Raw genomic sequence first — 16732 nt, 5'->3', positions numbered from 1 at the left:
GCTCATCCTGCCCTGTGCAGCTCCCCTCGGATGAGATGGATCGCTGGCAGCTGCCAGCCCGGGGGAGAGGCGCTCCCCAGCTAGGGCGGCCAGATCCAGATGTCCTGATTTTATAGGGCCAGTCCCGATATTTGGGGCTTTGTCTTATATAGGCACCAATTATCCCCACCTAGAGTGACCAGACAGAAAGTGTGTAAAATCAGGACAGGGATGGGGAGGGGGAGTGGGGGGGGGGTAAAAGGAGCCTATATAAGAAAAAGACCCCAAAATTGGGACTGTCCCTATAAAATAGGGATATCTGCTCACCCTACCCCAATCCCGATTTGTCACACATCTGGCTAACCCCATCCAAACCCTGTGTGACGTTCCAATCCTGGCTGCCTGCCGAGGAAGTGAGTTACTTTCACTTTCATTCCTCAGCAAGCAGCCAGCCTCCCCTCCCCCCACCTACCCCCAGCACCTCACCCAACCCAGCCCTGATGGAGGGGAGGGAGAAGAGAGAGAGGGGTGCTCCTGGGGAGGAGGGAGAAAGGAGGGGGTGCTCCGTGGGGCGGGGGGGGAGAAGAATGGATGTTATGGGAGACAACAAAGGATACTGGTTCCAGAGCCACAGAGCCTGCCCCACCTGACCTCAGCCGGGGGGAAAGAGTCACACTCACAGGTGAGCTCCTTCCCCAACCCCCACCCCCTCCCCTTTCCAGAGACCCCAGCAGCCAATCCCATTCCCCAGACTGTGCTGCATTCGGCTCTCTCTAGGACCCAGCAGCCCTGCTTCTACACTGCCTGGGCTGCCTGCAGAGTGGTGCCCCCAGGCAGAGTGAGGCCCTACGCGGCTGCCTATTCTGCCTATGCCTAAGGACGGCCCTGACGCTCAGCCTGCGTTGGCTGGTCCTGGTGCTCCGGTCCCTGCTCCCCCTTGCCAGCTGCCGGCCACGTCTGACTCCTGTGCTCTGCTCTGGCGGCTCCTTCCCTCCCCTGTGCCAGCCTGTGCAGGGACGCCAGCCGCCCGAACCCCAGTGTCCCCATCCTCTGGGCACTGCTAGGTGTCACGGGGCTCTGTGCTACCTAGGGAGCAAAAGCAGCACCCGACACGGGCTGGGCCTTTTGCCAGTCTGAGGTCACGGGGATTAAAGGAACACCCAGCCCCTGGCTGTCTGCAGAGTGCCCCATGGGGGCGGGGGGCTCCCCTCGGGGCACACCGGGAGGTGACAGGGGAAGAGCAGGGGGGACATACCGGGGGGCAGAGGGAGGCTGTGCCCTGGGGACAGCAGGGACTGGGTGGGCACAGGGCTTGGGGTGCAGGGAGGGACCCAGTCGCTCACGAGAGCCACCCCTGGGCCAGGGGTAGCCACGGAGCACTGGAGACGGTGCCCACTGAGTGCCACACCTGGCCCTGTGCAGGTCTCTGGGCAGAGTGGCCTAGTCACCCCACTCATCACAGGGCACAGGACCTTCCCCCGCAGGGCCCTGCCCCCCACAGTGCCCTCCCCAGACCTCCTCCCCCACTGAGCCCTCCTCATTCTCCCACCCCGCAGGCCCCCCCAGCCATGCAGTGCCCTCCCCACCCCACGTACTCTTCCCAGCCCCCCTGCTGTGCCCCCAGTGCCCCTCCTCACTGGGCCCCCCAAACCTCCTGCACTCACTTGCTGTCCAGAAGGTCCATGATGGGCTGAAGGACATTGTCGGCATCCTGAGCGACGCTGCTGCAGGCGCTGGCGGGGACGTTCCCGGTGCCCTTCACCTGGCTCAGGATGTCACCCATCTGCTTTACGCACTCCTCAATGTGAGGCTGGAAACTGGGCGCCATGGGGCACAGGCATCTCCATGAGCAGGGCGGGGAGCCCCTCGCCAGGAACACCCTGCTCCAGTGCCTCCCTCCCACCCCGTTCCCACTCGTTATGGGGAATCCGCCCTCTCCACAGCCACAGGCTCCAGGGACCCCCATCCCTGAACACTGGTTCCTGGGAGCCCCAGCCCTTCAAGCTCTCCCCAAAACCCAACCGTGACCCTCGGGGCTCAGCCCCAGAATCACCACACACGGAGCCTCCTCCTGAACAGGAGCAGAACCTGATCCTGTGCTTTGCACCCAAAGATTTATACCCCTCCCGCCAGGCCCCTGTCCCCTCCGCCCGACGTACCTGGTGGCAAAAACTCTGCTGAGCTCATCCAGGACGTTGTTGAGTTTCACTTGCAGTTCCTTCAGGATGTCGCTGGCCTCGGCGTCCAGCTGCAAGGGGGGACGTGCCTGGTCAATGGATAGCCTGCCCCTCTGCAGGCAGTGCTCGACACCTGGGGGGTGCGCAGGCCACGGGAGCCCGTGGTCCCCAGAACACTCCCAGAATGCACTGGGAAGGACCGAGTCTGTTTCAGGTGGAAGCTGGCATGAAAGCCAGGCGAGGGCTGAAGCTGGCCATGGCTCGCTGGCGGTGTGCTGAGTTGCTTATAGCACGGCGAGACGGCACCCTGCCAAGAGGCCAGGAGACGGGGGCCAATGCATCGCCATGCCCTGGGGGCCAGAGGCACCCTGCTGGGGTGGGGGATCCCACCGGACAGGGACGTACCACTGTGGAGCCTCACTATGGGGCCAGTGTATGGAAACATCCCTTTAAACTTTGGGGAGTACCCCCTCCAGGGGTCCAGCCGCAGGACAGAGCCCCGGTACAAACCTCCTTCCCCCCCATGGCTTCAAACATCTTCTCCAACTGGACACGGAGCTGCTGGATGTTGTTCATCAGGATACAGGGCTAGAGGGGGACCAGACGGAGAGGTGGTTAGTGCGAGACGCTTACACTCGACTGGCTGTGATCACAGCCGTGAGGAACACAGCAACGGCCAGACCTGCTCAGACCCAAGGTCCGGCTCCCCGGGTCCCGTCTCTGATAGTGGCCAGCAGGCATGATGGGGTAGGCTGCCCCACATCTGATCTCTGGGTCTCTAGTAGTTAGAGACTGGCTGAAGCCATGAAGAATTCACCATCCACCCCCCAGCCAACACTTGCGCTAGTGTTAGCTATGAAACCTTGGGCCCATGTCTGCATGCCTGAGCCCAGGTGATGTCACTACCCAGGCGGTCTCCTTAGCTCACGTTAGAGATGCGGGGCAAAGAGGTCACAGCTTGGCTGCCCCCCGAGGGATCTATAGCCACATTAGCCACCTGGCTAAGTGGCCGATGTGACGGAGCAGGGAGCGGGGCGGATTTGACCTGGGAATGTTACCGGGGAGTTGCACTGGGGATAAGAAGGAAGCTACCTGAGCTGTAACCTGACCCAGGAGGGGGGTGGGGAGAAGTGACACCTTCTGCCCTGGAGATTGAACAAAGGAGGGGAGGGGAGAGGGGAGAGAGCTGCTGGAGGAATTTTTAGGGTCAGTTTGGGCTGGGCAGTGCAACGCAGGGAACCCCAAGCTGGAGTCTAAGCTCCTTGAACCCCCCCCCAGAAGGACTTGATTGAGAGGTTCTGGTTGTACCTACATGCTCTGCTTGGGACTGTTCCTGTCATCTAATAAACCTTCTGTTTCACTGGCTGGCTGAGAGTCACAGTGAATGGCAGGCAGTTGGGGGTGCAGGGCCCCGACTCCCGCACACTCCGTGACAGCCATATGCCAGAGACACTGAGCCCCCTCAGTGCTCATTGATTTCACTGGGAGCTGGGGTGCCCAGCACCTGGAGACCTTGCTGCAGGATTTAGCAGCAGAAGGCCTCCAAACTTTGGTGTGAGAGCTGGAGAGTCCCCTGGAGAGTCAGCCGCAGAGCAGGGGGCAGATGGAGATCTCCCAATTCCCACAGTTACTGGGGGGGATGGCTCGGGAATCCTGTTGCGGGGGGGGGGGGTAGGTGGAGCAGTCAGCGTGGGAGCCTTTTCCAGAAGAGGTTTCTTAGCCCACGTGACTTGATGGGAGGAGGAGGGGAGGGGCTCTGGCCTGAGCCAGCATCTCCATCTCCATTCACAGGAGCCCCCAAACTCCACATCCCACCTTCATCCAGCTCCCTGCTGCACTGGCTCGCCTTGTGGCGTGGGTGTGACACACACAGGAGGGGCCAGGTGCGAGCGAGGCACCCAGGGCTGGATTTCCCAGCTCTCTGGCCCTGCATGGAAACCCCAGGGGCACACTGGCTGGGGGGCACGGTCACTGTTCCACCCATCCGTCCAGCCAACAGCCTGACATTTTAGACACTGGGCCAAATCCACCCATGCAGAACTCTAGCGAAGCCAATGGAGTTACGTCAAGGGGTGAATTTGGCCGGCTGGCCCGAGAATGCCAACTCCCCTAGAGCGTGCACGTTGGATCTATCTACCACCCAGTTGGCCTGAAAGTGGTGCCTTCAAACCCTCCGAGCCTGCTCTGAGTTGATGGCGGGTCTGCCAGTTCCAGCCGAGTCCATGGAGTGACACCAGCGTCACCCTGGAACAACAGACCCCAGGGTTTGACCCCACTCTCATTTACGCCAGCTTTACATCACTGAACTTAATGGATGCTGGGGCAAGGACTCCTGCTTCACTCCAGCGTCAGTAGGAGAAACGGGCCTCTCATATCTAGAGACCACTTGGCGGGATTAAAGGGAGCGCGTCTCATGAGTGGGGAACGGGGCTGCCCGGCGACGCCTTCGTACGCCCGCACGCGGGAATGAGAGCATGGAGGTTGGATGGGGGTGTGTAAGCGTGCGTCAGTGTGTACCGTGTGCCTGTCTGTGCCCACACAGCAGGATGAGCTGTGGAGCTGGGACCCGGGTGCAGATCCAGAGCTCCCCAGACTCTGGAGGGTTTCGATAGGATGGGCTTTGGTTCTGTCCACCGGAGAGACAGGCTGCCAAGTTCAGAACCCCATGTGGATCCAAAGTGTCTCAGGGGTTCGGATCCAGCTTGGCAGAATCGCTCCTGGGAACGGATGGCCCGGTGTCACATAAGACCCAAGAGCATCTTGCAAATAGCAGAGACGGGACTGTGATGCAGTAGGGAGGGGGGTGGACTGACCTGGGAAATTCATCTAGTTTTACTGGGACTGTCTGCATGGGGGAGGGGAGAGCAAGGGGTGACTTTAGGTGAGGGACGGTACCTGAGCCAGGAGGGGGGTGGGGGGAGTGGACACCTTTGCCTGGGAAACTGGACAAAGGGAGGAGGAGAGAAGGCGGGGAAGCCTGCTGGGGGCAGTGGGGTTGTTCAGTTTTGGGCTGGCTGGGAAGAGGCAGGGAACCCCAAGTCTGAGGTCTAAGCTCCTTGCCCCCTCAGAGGGACCTGGCTGAGGGGTCCTGTTGTACCTACAAGCCCTGCTTGGAACTGTTCCTGTCATCTAACAAACCTTCTGTGTTACTGGCTGCTGAGAGTCGTGGTGAAACACAGGAAGGTGGGGGTGCAGGGCCCTGACTCCCCCACACTCCGTGACAGGAGCCTTTCAAGGCAACCACCGGAGAACAGAGAGGAGAAGAGGGAGGGTGCAGAAGAGACGGGAGCTAACTGCTTCCGGGGAGGGGTGTCTGGTGGCATCGGTGGCATGGCGACAAAGCGGCAGAGAGTGGCCCCACCAATTGGAAGGCAAGAGAGCAAGGCAGGAGGAGGGGATACGTCACCACTTTCTCCTTCTCCTTGGAGCAGTACAAAGCGAAATCCTTGGAGATGATCTCGGCGTACTGCAGCAGCACGTTGCTGATGGTCTGCAGGCAGGAAAGGCCAGGCCAGGCCGGGGGCAGAGCCGCGAGCGAGTGGGGAGAGCCGGAAGCAGCAAAGGAAGGCGAAGCCAAGAGAAAAGGAAAGGAACGAGACTGTAAAATCCAGATTTGGTCTGAAATAAACTGCCCGAGGATCGCTCTGGGCGGACGAAGCTGCAAACTGAACTCCAGGGAACAAAACGGCCCCTGTTGTGTGTCAGTGCTGTGCATAGGTGTGACTGTCGGGGTGGGGGGCATGTCAGTGGGGATGCTGCCACCCTCCCATTCCCACTCTTGGCCTCCCACAACTTTCTGTTATACAAGACCTGAATTAACCCTATAAAATCCCATTCCCTGCCCCCACACTGCCCAGGAGGAGGCGCTGGAGATAGGTGTGAGCAGGAGGCACATCCTAGCGCTGCTGTTCCTCCCCAGCACCAGCGCTTCAGCTTTCCATGGCTGGCACATGGTACCCGGAGGGGCCCCGAGACAGTAGCACAATCCACAGCTCTTTGGTCCAGCCGGGGAGAGGCGATGTGCTGACGTGGGGCAGGCGACGCAGGGCTCAGCTCCCTTCCACGCTGGGGTCACTTTGAGGAAGTCAGTGGCGTGACCCCGATTTCCCCATTGTGAGTCACAGGAGTCTCAAGCCTGCAGCATTCAATTAATCCAGGAGTTAGTGAGCCCGGGGTAACCGCAGGGTTTGCCTGGGTCCAGCAGCCTCAACAAACAATACGGCCCAGTCCTGCGCCTTCTCCACCATCGGGACACTGCAGTCCCCGGTGCACGGCTCTGGCACTGGCCAGGTTTCTGCCACTTCCACCTGTGCAGAATGTCGGCGCCTGGCCGATGGAACGGGTGCAGCTGCTGCTCCAGCTGAGGTCTTGCTCTGTTTAAGCTGGGACCATTGTCATTCCGGGGTGGGGATCACAGCAGTGTGAACACAAGGTTGGACCCAGCGTGTCCCCTGGCCCCTCCTTACCTTGGCAAACCTCCGCATGTAATGCCCGACGATCTGCGGGTCGGGGCACTCCAGCTTCTTGATGATCTCAAAGCTCTGGTTCAGCTGGGAGAAGACGTCCACCACGGAGCAGGAGAAGAGAGCATGCTCAGAGGTTTGCTGGAACTGGAGCAGGAGGCAGACAGGGAGAAGAGCATAGGAAACAGTGGGTTATTTTCTGGGCTCAGAACTAGAGTCTAGGGCCTGGGTGATATGTCACAGACGCAGCTGCTGCGCTGCCTTTACAGTCTGCCTTCATCTGAGCACTTTGTGAAGGCAGGTGAGTATCCCATTGTATAGATGGGGAAACCGAGGCAGAGAGCAGGGCCGTGACTGACTCGAGGTCACACAGGAGTCAGCAGCAAAGTTGGAAATAGAACCCAGGGATCCCTATTCAGATCAAGGCTTCTCTCTTCATAAACCCGGCTGCCAAGCTTGGCTTCCTCCAAATGGCCTGGCCCTGCACGCTCACGCTGGCAGGCTCGCTGGCCATGTGCCTGCTGCTGCCTGGTTCAAGATGGAGGATCAGAAATAACCCAGAGGGAGCCTCTCCTGCAGCATGTCCAGCACTGCCTGGCTCAGCCCATCGGGGACCCAGAAGTGCACTGGCAGCAAACAGTGAAAACAGCCGGAGGTGGGGATTAACTGGTCTCTAACCACACATGGCCAGGGCAGACTCCTGTTCTGGGGGATGACCTGGGTCAGCTCTCTCCAAGTTTCCCTCTCTAGCTGAAACTGGCTTTGCCACGGTGCCCATTACATGGCACTGGTGGGGTAGGTTGGCAGGTTGGCTGGTTTCCCACCCTCCAGGGCAGAGGTGCTCTGGTGCCGGTGGATGAATTTGGCCGTTTCTAAGGCAGCTCAGGTACTGACAGACACGTGTGCCCCATCCCGTTCCCACAGGGAGGTGGAGCACTACAGGGCTGTATGGAAAACCCCAGCCTGCCAGGGCTGTCCTGACAGAGCCACATTCGGAGGGCTGGGTGCGGGAAACCCAGTGCACTACCCCCACGGGAGGGGAGAACTGGGCTCCTAGAATGGAGGCTCAGCGCCTGGCTAGACTTGAGCCCACCCCCTGGGTGGAGGACTTCCCTACGGGTCCCTTTTCGGCTCTATACCGTTAGGGGCGGCTCTAGACATTTCGCCGCCCCAAGCGAGGCGTCATGCCGCGGGGGACGCTCTGCTGCTCACCTGTGGGAGGTCCACCGAAGCTGTGAGACCAACGGACCCTCCCAGCAACCGGCAGAGCGCCCCCCTCGGCATACCGCCCCAAGCACACGCTTGGTGTGCTGGGGTCTGGAGCCGCCCCTGTATACCGTACCCCGTCCTTCTTGTCCCGCTCCAGCGCTCCATGCAGGAAATCCCGGGACACCTCCTCATTTTCATCCAGCCACTGGATAACAAAAGGCTCAAACCAGCTGGAAGAGAAAGAGACGGGGAGATGGGGCAGCGGGAGAGGGTCTCACATCCCTGCTGTTTGGAATAACACTCCAACAAGCCCGCGAGAGGGAAGGGAAAATAGGTTGGTTTGATGCGCTGTGCAGTCCCTGTGCGGTCTGGACTCTGCATCTGGCCTGCACGGACCACACGGCAGAGGGATTCCCAGCCAGCGTCTGCTCTCTGTTATCCAGGGGCAGATCTGCCATTTACTCCACTGGCTTCCAATCCATCGGGCCAGCTTCTCCTCTTCCACCCATGATCCCACTGAGCCCAGGTCCGCACTCCCCGGGATAACGTGGGGCAGCTCCACTGCAGGCCAGTGGGACTGTGCTCACGTGGGCAGAAAGACAATTGCGCCCACTGATGTCTCTGGAGCTGCTCCTGATTTACACCAGGGACAATAGGAGGGGACTCTGGCAAGTGTCCCGTGTGACAAAGTGGGAATGTTCTTAATGTTTTCTCTGAATACTGTGTGGGTGCCTGTCAGAGTCCCCGGGCAATGCTCTGGAACTGCTCCCCACAAAGCCAGGCAGGACATTGGGGAGCCTCCTCTCCCTTGGAGCAGACTGTCTGCAGGGCAAGAAGCTCACACGGCTTCACCTCCTGGGTCTCTCCTTGGAGCATTCAGCATCCTCTGCCCCTCCGTGTGCTTCCCACAGCGAGTCCACCCCAGCGGGGTCCTGGGGAAGCCACAGGGTCCTGCACCCCCACTTTGCAGTCAGACGTGACTCTCAGCCAGCCAGTAACACAGAGGTTTATTCAATGACAGGAACAGGGTCTAAAACAGAGCTTGTAGGTACAGAGAACCGGACCCCTCCGCCGGGTCCATTCTGGTGGGCAGTGAGCCAGAACCCCACGTCTGCACTTCACTCCTCGTCCCCAGCCAGCCCCAAACTGAAACCCCCCCCAGCCCCTCCTCTCTCGGCTTTGTTTCTTTCCCGGGCCAGGAGGTCACCTGATCTCTTTGTTCACCTTTAGCCATCCCCTTGCAGGGGGGGAAGGGCCCCGGCCATTTGTTGCCAGGAGACAGAGTGTTGGCCATTTATGCATAGGGGAAACTGAGGCACCCACACAGTATTCAGAGGAAACATTAAGAACAGTCCCACTTCATCACATTGCCTCAGTTTCCTCTATGCATTTCTTGGGTATCTAGCTGGGAGGATCAGGGTGTAATTGTTGCAGAGCCCTGTGATACTGTCTGCACAGAGAATGGCCGACACCCTGTCTCCTGGCAGCTGATGGCCGGGGCCCCTCCTCTGCACAGATACCAACTGAAGGTGTTGGAGAACAAAGAGATCAGGTGACCTCTTGGCCAGGGAAAGAGACAATAGCCAGAAAGGAGGGGCTGGAGAGTTTCAGTTTGGGGCTGGCTGAGGACATGGAGTGAGAGGCAGATGCGGGTGTCCAGCTTGCTGCTCCCCAAAATGGACCTGGCCGAGGGGTCCCGTTCTCTGTACCTACAAGCTCTGTTTTAGACCCCCCCGGCTCAGCCCCCCTTCCCCCCGCTAGCCGGCCATCCCCCCGCAGCACCAGCACTTACGCAGGGTATTCGGGGACGCGGCTCTTGAAGGCAGGGAGCTCGGTCACATACTCGTTATAAAGCCATTTCACTTTGAAATGCAGGTTCATGTAGTCAGCACTTTTACACAGGCGATGCTTGTCATGCTCTGCAGGGGAGGGGAGAGACGGAGGTCATGGGGGTCACCCCCCTCTGCTCATCCGCCTTCGGGCTGAATCCCAAAGCCCTGGCTCAGGCTCAGCTCCCCAGGACCCATCCCGAGAGGTGTGGGCCAGGCTAGGTGCCCAGAGGGAGAGCGGTCAGGGGGCTTGGTGCAGCGGGAGCCGTGCTAGGGACTCGGGTTGGGGGTGAGGGCATTCCCAGGCTGGAAACCCCCCTGCCCCACAAGCTGCTAGCCCGGGCACAGCGGAGAGCAGCCACTGGCCAACTAGCTGGCAGGGCGCCACAGACTCACTCAGGCCACCACGGTTCCTTCCCAGGGTGGAGTTCGACCCAGCACTGTGCTCCTGGAGGGGCTAGAACAGCTGCCCCCAGCCTGTGAGCGGCAGCGGGGGAGTCAGTGCCCAGAGAGAGATGGGAGGGGCTCACCACCTGCCCGGCGCACTGGGGGAAGGGTGAGGACTGCGCAGTTGAAAGATGAGAGGCCTGAGGGGGAGCTATGATGGAGGGCTACAAAATCACAAATGGTGCAGAGAAAGTGACTAGGGAGGTGTTGTTTACCTTTCCCACAACACAAAAACCAGGGGTCGCCTGAGGACATGAGTAGGCAGTGGGTTTCGTACAAACAAGAGGAGGCACTTTTTCCCACAGTGCTTGATTAACCTGTGGAACTCATTGCCAGGGGACGTTGTGAAGGCCAAAAGTATGACTGGGCTCAGCACAGAACTGGGTAAGTTCCTGGAGGATAGATCCATCAACGGCTATTAGCCAAGATGGTCAGGGACACAACCCCCTGCTCGGGGTGATCCCAAACCTCTGACTGCCAGAAGCCGAGAGGGAAAGACAGGGGTGCCCTACTCTGTACACTCCCCGAAAAGCTCTGGTACAGGTCACTGTGGGAGGCAGGATACTGGGCAAGACAGCCCATGGCCTGCCCCAGTCTGGCAGCTCTGCTTTTCTTACGATCATGGTCTATAAGGCCCAGATCCGCCAAGGTATTTCCACCGAAGTCAGTGGATGGTAGGAGTGAGGACGTGGGCTAAGCACCTAACTGGGGAAAGAGATCTGACCACAGGGGCCCTTTCAGCTAGTGGATAAAGGCCCGAGCCTAACAAAGCCTGATGGCTGGGGGATGAGGCTAGGAAAACACAGACTGGAAACAAGGGGCACATTCTTAACAGGAAGGAGCAGCTTCCCGAGCTGCCATCATCAGCTCTCGAGGTCTTTAAATTGAGCCGGAGTGCCTTTCTGAAGCTGTTCTGAGGTTCAGCCGTGGGTTTGGTAGGATCACTGGATGGAATAGGGCAGAGTGAGTCAACAGCGTGCCTTTGTTGCCAAGAAGGCTAATGGCATTTTGGGCTGTATAAGTAGGGGCATTGCCAGCAGATCAAGGGACGTGATCATTCACCTCTATTCGACATTGGTGAGGCCTCATATGGAGTACTGTGTCCAGTTTTGGGCCCCACACTACAAGAAGGATGTGGAAAAATTGGAAAGAGTCCAGCGGAGGGCAACAAAAATGATCAGGGGGCTGGAGCACATGACTTATGAGGAGAGGCTGAGGGAACTGGGGTTATTTAGTCTGCAGAAGAGAAAAGTGAGGAGGAATTTGATAGCAGCCTTCAGCTACCTGAAGGGGGGTTCCAAAGAGGATGGAGCTCGGCTCTGCTCTGTGGTGGCAGATGACAGAACAAGGAGCAATGGTCTCAAGTTGCAGCGGGGGTGGTCTAGGTTGGATATTAGGAAACACTGTTTCACTAGGAGGGTGGTGAAGCACTGGAATGGGTTCCCTAGGGAGGTGGTGAAATCTCCTTCTTTAGAGGTTTTTAAGGTCAGGCTTGACAAAGCCCTGGCTGGGATGATTTAGTTGAGGTTGGTCCTGCTTTGAGCAGGGGGTTTGACTAGATACCTCCTGAGGTCCCTTCCAACCCTGATATTCTCTGATTCTATGAACAGCCGGCTCCACTGCAGGAATCCCTGGGGAAGCCCTGCAGGAGGTTGGACTAGATGACTGGGACTCCCTAAAGGCTAAGGCACCGTAGCTAGCCACTGACTGGCTGCCCTGGTGTTTGCCGGATGCACAGGTCTCCACACAGGAGAGGAACCGGGGACGGGGGCTTGGCCCACCCTGAGCAGTGGGTTAATGTTACTATTTTCCAAACTGAAATCATTACAACCAGCGCAGAGAGGGAAATACGGCTGCATTTCCCCCAGGAAGAGGCCGGGACTATTCTCCACCCCGGCCCCGCAGCCAGCATCATGGTGGATGCTGCTTCTTCCCAACGCCCCTTTCTCTAGTGGGTCTTGTCGTGCGTTAGCTGAGTGTGTACATGCAGTGCTGCCCTTTGCTGGTGCATCCGGAGCGCCTCAGCTGGCATTCTGGGTCTGTGCTGTTAGCAGAGACTCTCCGTTAGCTCAGAGAGCAGGGGAACGCGCCGCATCCCCTCCCCACGTTGGCGGCCGCACGGATCTGCAGCAGGGGACTGCGGTGGAGTTGGGGGTTGCCGGGGGTTTGGTTCAGTGAAATGGAGGCTGATCCCCCGTCACCTGCCAGCAGGAGGCAGAGAAGAGACAAGATGCAGCCCAGGAGAGACTCACCTTCCATTGCATATTTCATGTCCTGAGCAAAAAGATTCCACATCACCTCCGCGCTGATCTTACCCACGTTCAGCTCCTGGGGGAACCTGGCAAGAAGGGAGGAAAAACGGATGAATCCAACAGCTACAGAATAAATCCCCAAACCAACTGCTTCCGACCGAGAGGGATGGTCTCCCCAGTGCCCCCCCGGCACAGTGCAGACCCAGGAACAGCGGCACACACATGGGCCACCCAGGGCTTTTCCCAGGAGGCTCCACGCTTCTCCATTCAGCTCCCAACAGACAGGAGATGGGCAGGTGACAGGAATCCCAAGCGAAGGACAAGCCCAGAGCTGCCCAAGGAGGTCTCCCCCCAGGCTAGTGCAGAATCCTCATGGCTCACGCGTTGATGCTCCCAGAATGGTGTCTGTGAACCAGCTCAGATCTCAGTTTTGCTGACACTCCCTGGCGGAGGCAGGGCTGGTGTGACCGCTCTCAGGCCGGTACTCACTGGTTCAGACAGGGCGTGTATGAGTTCTTATCCTCTTCAATAATCGAAACAATCAGCGTGATGAGTTTGGACCAGAAATCCAGGTTCTTGATGCTGGGCCCCTGCTCCTCGGGGGGGACCTCGCCTTTCTTTGTCTGGGAAAAGCCCGAAGCCAAGCAGAGGAAAGTCTTTGGTTAATCACATGTGGGAATGCAGGGATTGCTGTCCCATGGGGCACAACCTCAGTTTGGCTTCCAGATGCTGAGATTTTCCTTTGGCTCGGAAATCAGCGATGGCTGTGACCTGCCATCTCCTTTCCAACCCATCCTGTGGGGACCAGGACAGGATGCTCTGACCCAGGCACAGAACCAGGCTGGGGTCCAGTCTACAGTCAGGCTCCTCCGAGGCGCACACGTCTGCACATGTTTCAGAGACCTCCCTCTGGCCCCACATGGGAAAGCTGGAGACTCGGGCCCCGTTCTAAAACGTGCGGCTTTTCTGGGAGAGGCGATCCCAGCTGGCCAACATGCACTCCTGTCCTGTGCCTCGCCTGAGCCTTAAACGAGGTAATGCTCCACCAAGCAAAGGGGGGGCTGCAGATCTCCCCAGCATGTGGGCCCCAGAGTCAGGCGCTAGCTCTGGATCCAAATGAACAGGGAAAGTGCTTAGCTCCAAAGGAAACAGGGATATGGAGGGTGGAGTTCACTATAGGGCTCCCAATCAGGAGAAGGTGGACAGCTCCTCTGGGCCCAATCCCCCAGCAAGAGCCAGCTGGCGGAGCCTGGTCCGGCGGGAGGAAGCCAACTGGGAAGGAGAGCTGGTTACGGGAAGTGGGGACAGCTCTGAGGAAAGCTGCCGCAACTGGGAACTAGGAGCCGAGATTCTCGCTGCCCAGCAGCTGAGAGGCTCTGCCCCGGGCAAAGGCTGATCTGGCAGCATCTGAGTGTGACACCCGCCCTCGAAAGGCCCTGCCTATCCCACGGCGGGGGGGTGGGGGGCAGCCAGGCAGGGCTCCCCCCACGTACCGGGTCGGTCTGGTACTCGCGGCTGTACAGCTCATGGCAGTTGTTGAAGATGTACTCGTAGGTGGAGTTGAGGCAGGCTTTCACACAGTCCTTCACCACCTGGCTGGCCCGGGGCGGGCTCTGCAGCTCCTGCACCTGTGGGATGGGGAAGGGAGACATGGTCACGCTTTGCAACGGCTGCCTCCTGAGACGGACTCGCTGCCTGGAAAAGAAAACCCATGTGGCCAGGAGCTCAGGCAGTGCCAGGCGTTGGCTCTTGGCTGCCAGGGGAGGGACCCCAGACAGCGGGTGTCACTCGGGAAGCTGCCACGGGATGCATCACGGGCCCCCCGAGTTACACAAGGAGCCTCGCTCACTGACCATGTGTGACGCGGTAGGGAGTGGGGCGGCTCGACCTGGGAATGTCTGCACGGGGGATGGGGGAGCAGGGGATGACTTTATTTGAGGGACGATACCTGAGCCAAGAGAGGGATGGGGCCAGGTGACACCTTTGCCCTGGAAACTGGACAAAGGGAGAGGAGGAGCCGGGGGCGGAGGGGAGTGAGTCGGCTGCGGGGAGGGGGGTGGTCTTTCAGTTTTGGGCTGGCTGGGAAGAGGCAGGGAACCCCAAGTCTGGGGTCTAAGCTCCCTGCCCCCAGAGGGACCTGGCTGAGGGGTCCTGGTTGTACCTACAAGCCCTGCTTGGGACTGTTCCTGTCGTCTAACAAACCTTCTGTGTTACTGGCTGCTGAGAGTCGCGGTGAATCGCAGGAAGTGGGGGGTGCAGGGCTCTGACTCCCCCTCACTCCATGACACCATGTCCCTAGTGCCAGCCCAGGGCTGCCTGTGTCACAGAGTCACCAGGCGATGCTCTGGAACTGCTCCCCACCAAGCCAGGCAGGACTTTGGGGAGCCTCCTCTCCCTTGGAGCAGACTTGTTCAGGGCAAGAAGCTCACACGGCTTCACCTCCTGGGTCTCTCCTTGGAGCATTCAGCATCCTCTGCCCCTCCATGCGCTTCCCACAGCGAGCCCACCCAGGCGGGGTCCTGGGGAAGCCACAGGGTCCTGCACCCCCACTTTGCAGTCAGACGTGACTCTCAGCCAGCCAGTAACACAGAGGTTTATTCGATGACAGGAACAGGGTCTAAAACAGAGCTTGTAGATACAGAGAACCAGACCCCTCGGCCGGGTCCATTCTGGGGGGCAGTGAGCCAGACCCCCAGATCTGCCCTCAGCCAACTCCAGACCAACAACCCCTTCCAGCCCCTCCTCTCTGCTCAGCCCCTTTCCCCAGGCCAGGAGGTCACCTGATCCCTTTGTCTCCAACACCTTCAGCTGGCACCTTTGCAGAGGGGGGGCCCAGGCCATCAGTTGCTAGGAGACAGAGTGTCAGGCATTTAGGTGCACTGGCCCTTTGCTCTGCCAGCTACTTAAGAACTGCCATGGGGACACTGAGGCACCAAGACCGTATTCAGAGAAAACATTAAGAACATTCCCACTTCGTCACAGCCTGCCCAAAGCAGGACACCCCCTGCCGGGGGGAGAAATCCCACCCCTTCTGAGCCAGCAAGGCAGACCCCTGGCATGGGACTGCTGTCACTTCCAGGGTCTCTAGATGCCATTTGACAGAAGCACTGTTACTACCACTGAACTCCCTAGTGGTTCGGGTTGGATTTCAGTACACAGGATGGGCAATTAATTAAGCTAATTAATATACGGTACAGCTCCTCAGCTGCATTCTGGAAGCAGAGGGATCCCAGGACAAGTGGCTGCTCCTCTGGGAACTGTGAGGATCTCTCCCTCTGAGAGGGAACCAGCCGGGAGGCACTGCGCGTTACCTTCATTCGGAAGAAGGTGATGCTAGTTAACAGATCCACTGTTGACTTGAGATCCTGCAGCCTCTCCGGGCTGCTGGCAGGAAAGTTGTTCTGTCGGGAAAGAGAGAAGATTAGAGGGCCACATGACAGCTAGGAGAGGAAGCAGGGGGTACCCCCGGCTGAAGTTTCAGAGCTAACGAGTGGTCTGATCACACTCATCTGGTGTTTAACACCAATCCTGCTCCCACTGAAACCAGTGGAAAACCTCCCATTTACATCCACAGCTCTCCAAGTCGAGCAGCGTTGCCCCCAGAACTGGGGAAACTGAGGCACAGAATGACTCACCCAAGGTCAGTAGCAGACATTGGGCCTAGAATCCAGTTTCCTGAATCCCCCTCCAGCACCTCATCCACTGGACCAGCCTGAACCCTGGACAGGCTCTAGCCTGGTGGCAGGCAACTCCTTGCACAAGGGACCCAGCTGCAGGTGATCAGGGAGCAGCTCTGAAGCCCGTTTCAAAGGCTGCCGGCGTTCACCCTCGTCCCCCACCCCGTGTGGGGCTGGTTCCCCTTACCCGGTACATGGACAGGTCAATCCGGAGCGAGTTGTGCAGCTGGTCCAGCAGCTTGACGAAACGTTCTTTCTGCAAAGACACACCCCAGCGCCAGGTAAACGGGAGAACGGCAACCAAAGCCCGTTTCCCCACCACCCCGGCTCAGCCATTTCCAGCGCAAGGTTGACATACCGCCCCCCTCTGAGCCTTGGCAGCTACCCCCTGTGGCTGGGGAGTGGGGTGGTCAGTAGAGCGTGCTGGGTGAGGGGAGCTAGCTACCATCTCACTGTTACACTTAGCAGGAAGGTGCAGAAACAAATGTAAACTCAGGAGTGAACTGTAGTGCAGTGAGCAGCTTAATCCTAGCCGGGTTGTCAGCAGCCCCTGTCTGGTGACAATGGTATGTGAGCTGGGGAGCCAGAGAGAACCACAGGGTCTGTCGGAGTCCAGCAGCTTCAGTAGAGAAGCCCCTTGAGATCCAATGCAGGGGAGCCCAAGCTCTCCTCTACTACGAGCTGGATTAGCTGGTACAG

General features: G+C 58.9%; 1 protein-coding gene across 1 annotated transcript in view; it reads right to left on the bottom strand.

Moving 5' to 3' along the window:
* UNC13A (unc-13 homolog A) overlaps window positions 1–16732 on the bottom strand; it is a 127333-nt gene that overhangs the window by 35720 nt on the left and 74881 nt on the right. The window contains exons 24-35 of the mRNA XM_050933855.1: window positions 16221–16289; window positions 15668–15757; window positions 13850–13984; window positions 12846–12979; window positions 12357–12442; window positions 9621–9747; window positions 7962–8058; window positions 6623–6766; window positions 5563–5646; window positions 2667–2744; window positions 2139–2227; window positions 1644–1796 (exon numbers count right to left, since the gene is read on the bottom strand). Coding sequence (XP_050789812.1) covers window positions 1644–1796; window positions 2139–2227; window positions 2667–2744; window positions 5563–5646; window positions 6623–6766; window positions 7962–8058; window positions 9621–9747; window positions 12357–12442; window positions 12846–12979; window positions 13850–13984; window positions 15668–15757; window positions 16221–16289 — 1286 coding nt within the window. The remainder of the gene's footprint in view (window positions 1–1643; window positions 1797–2138; window positions 2228–2666; window positions 2745–5562; window positions 5647–6622; window positions 6767–7961; window positions 8059–9620; window positions 9748–12356; window positions 12443–12845; window positions 12980–13849; window positions 13985–15667; window positions 15758–16220; window positions 16290–16732) is intronic.

The sequence above is a fragment of the Gopherus flavomarginatus genome, chromosome 24, assembly GCF_025201925.1.
Source record: "Gopherus flavomarginatus isolate rGopFla2 chromosome 24, rGopFla2.mat.asm, whole genome shotgun sequence".
Lineage (NCBI taxonomy): Eukaryota > Metazoa > Chordata > Testudines > Testudinidae > Gopherus > Gopherus flavomarginatus.
The sequence above is the reverse complement of the archived record's forward strand: the minus strand, read 5'-3'. Positions and strand labels throughout refer to the sequence as shown.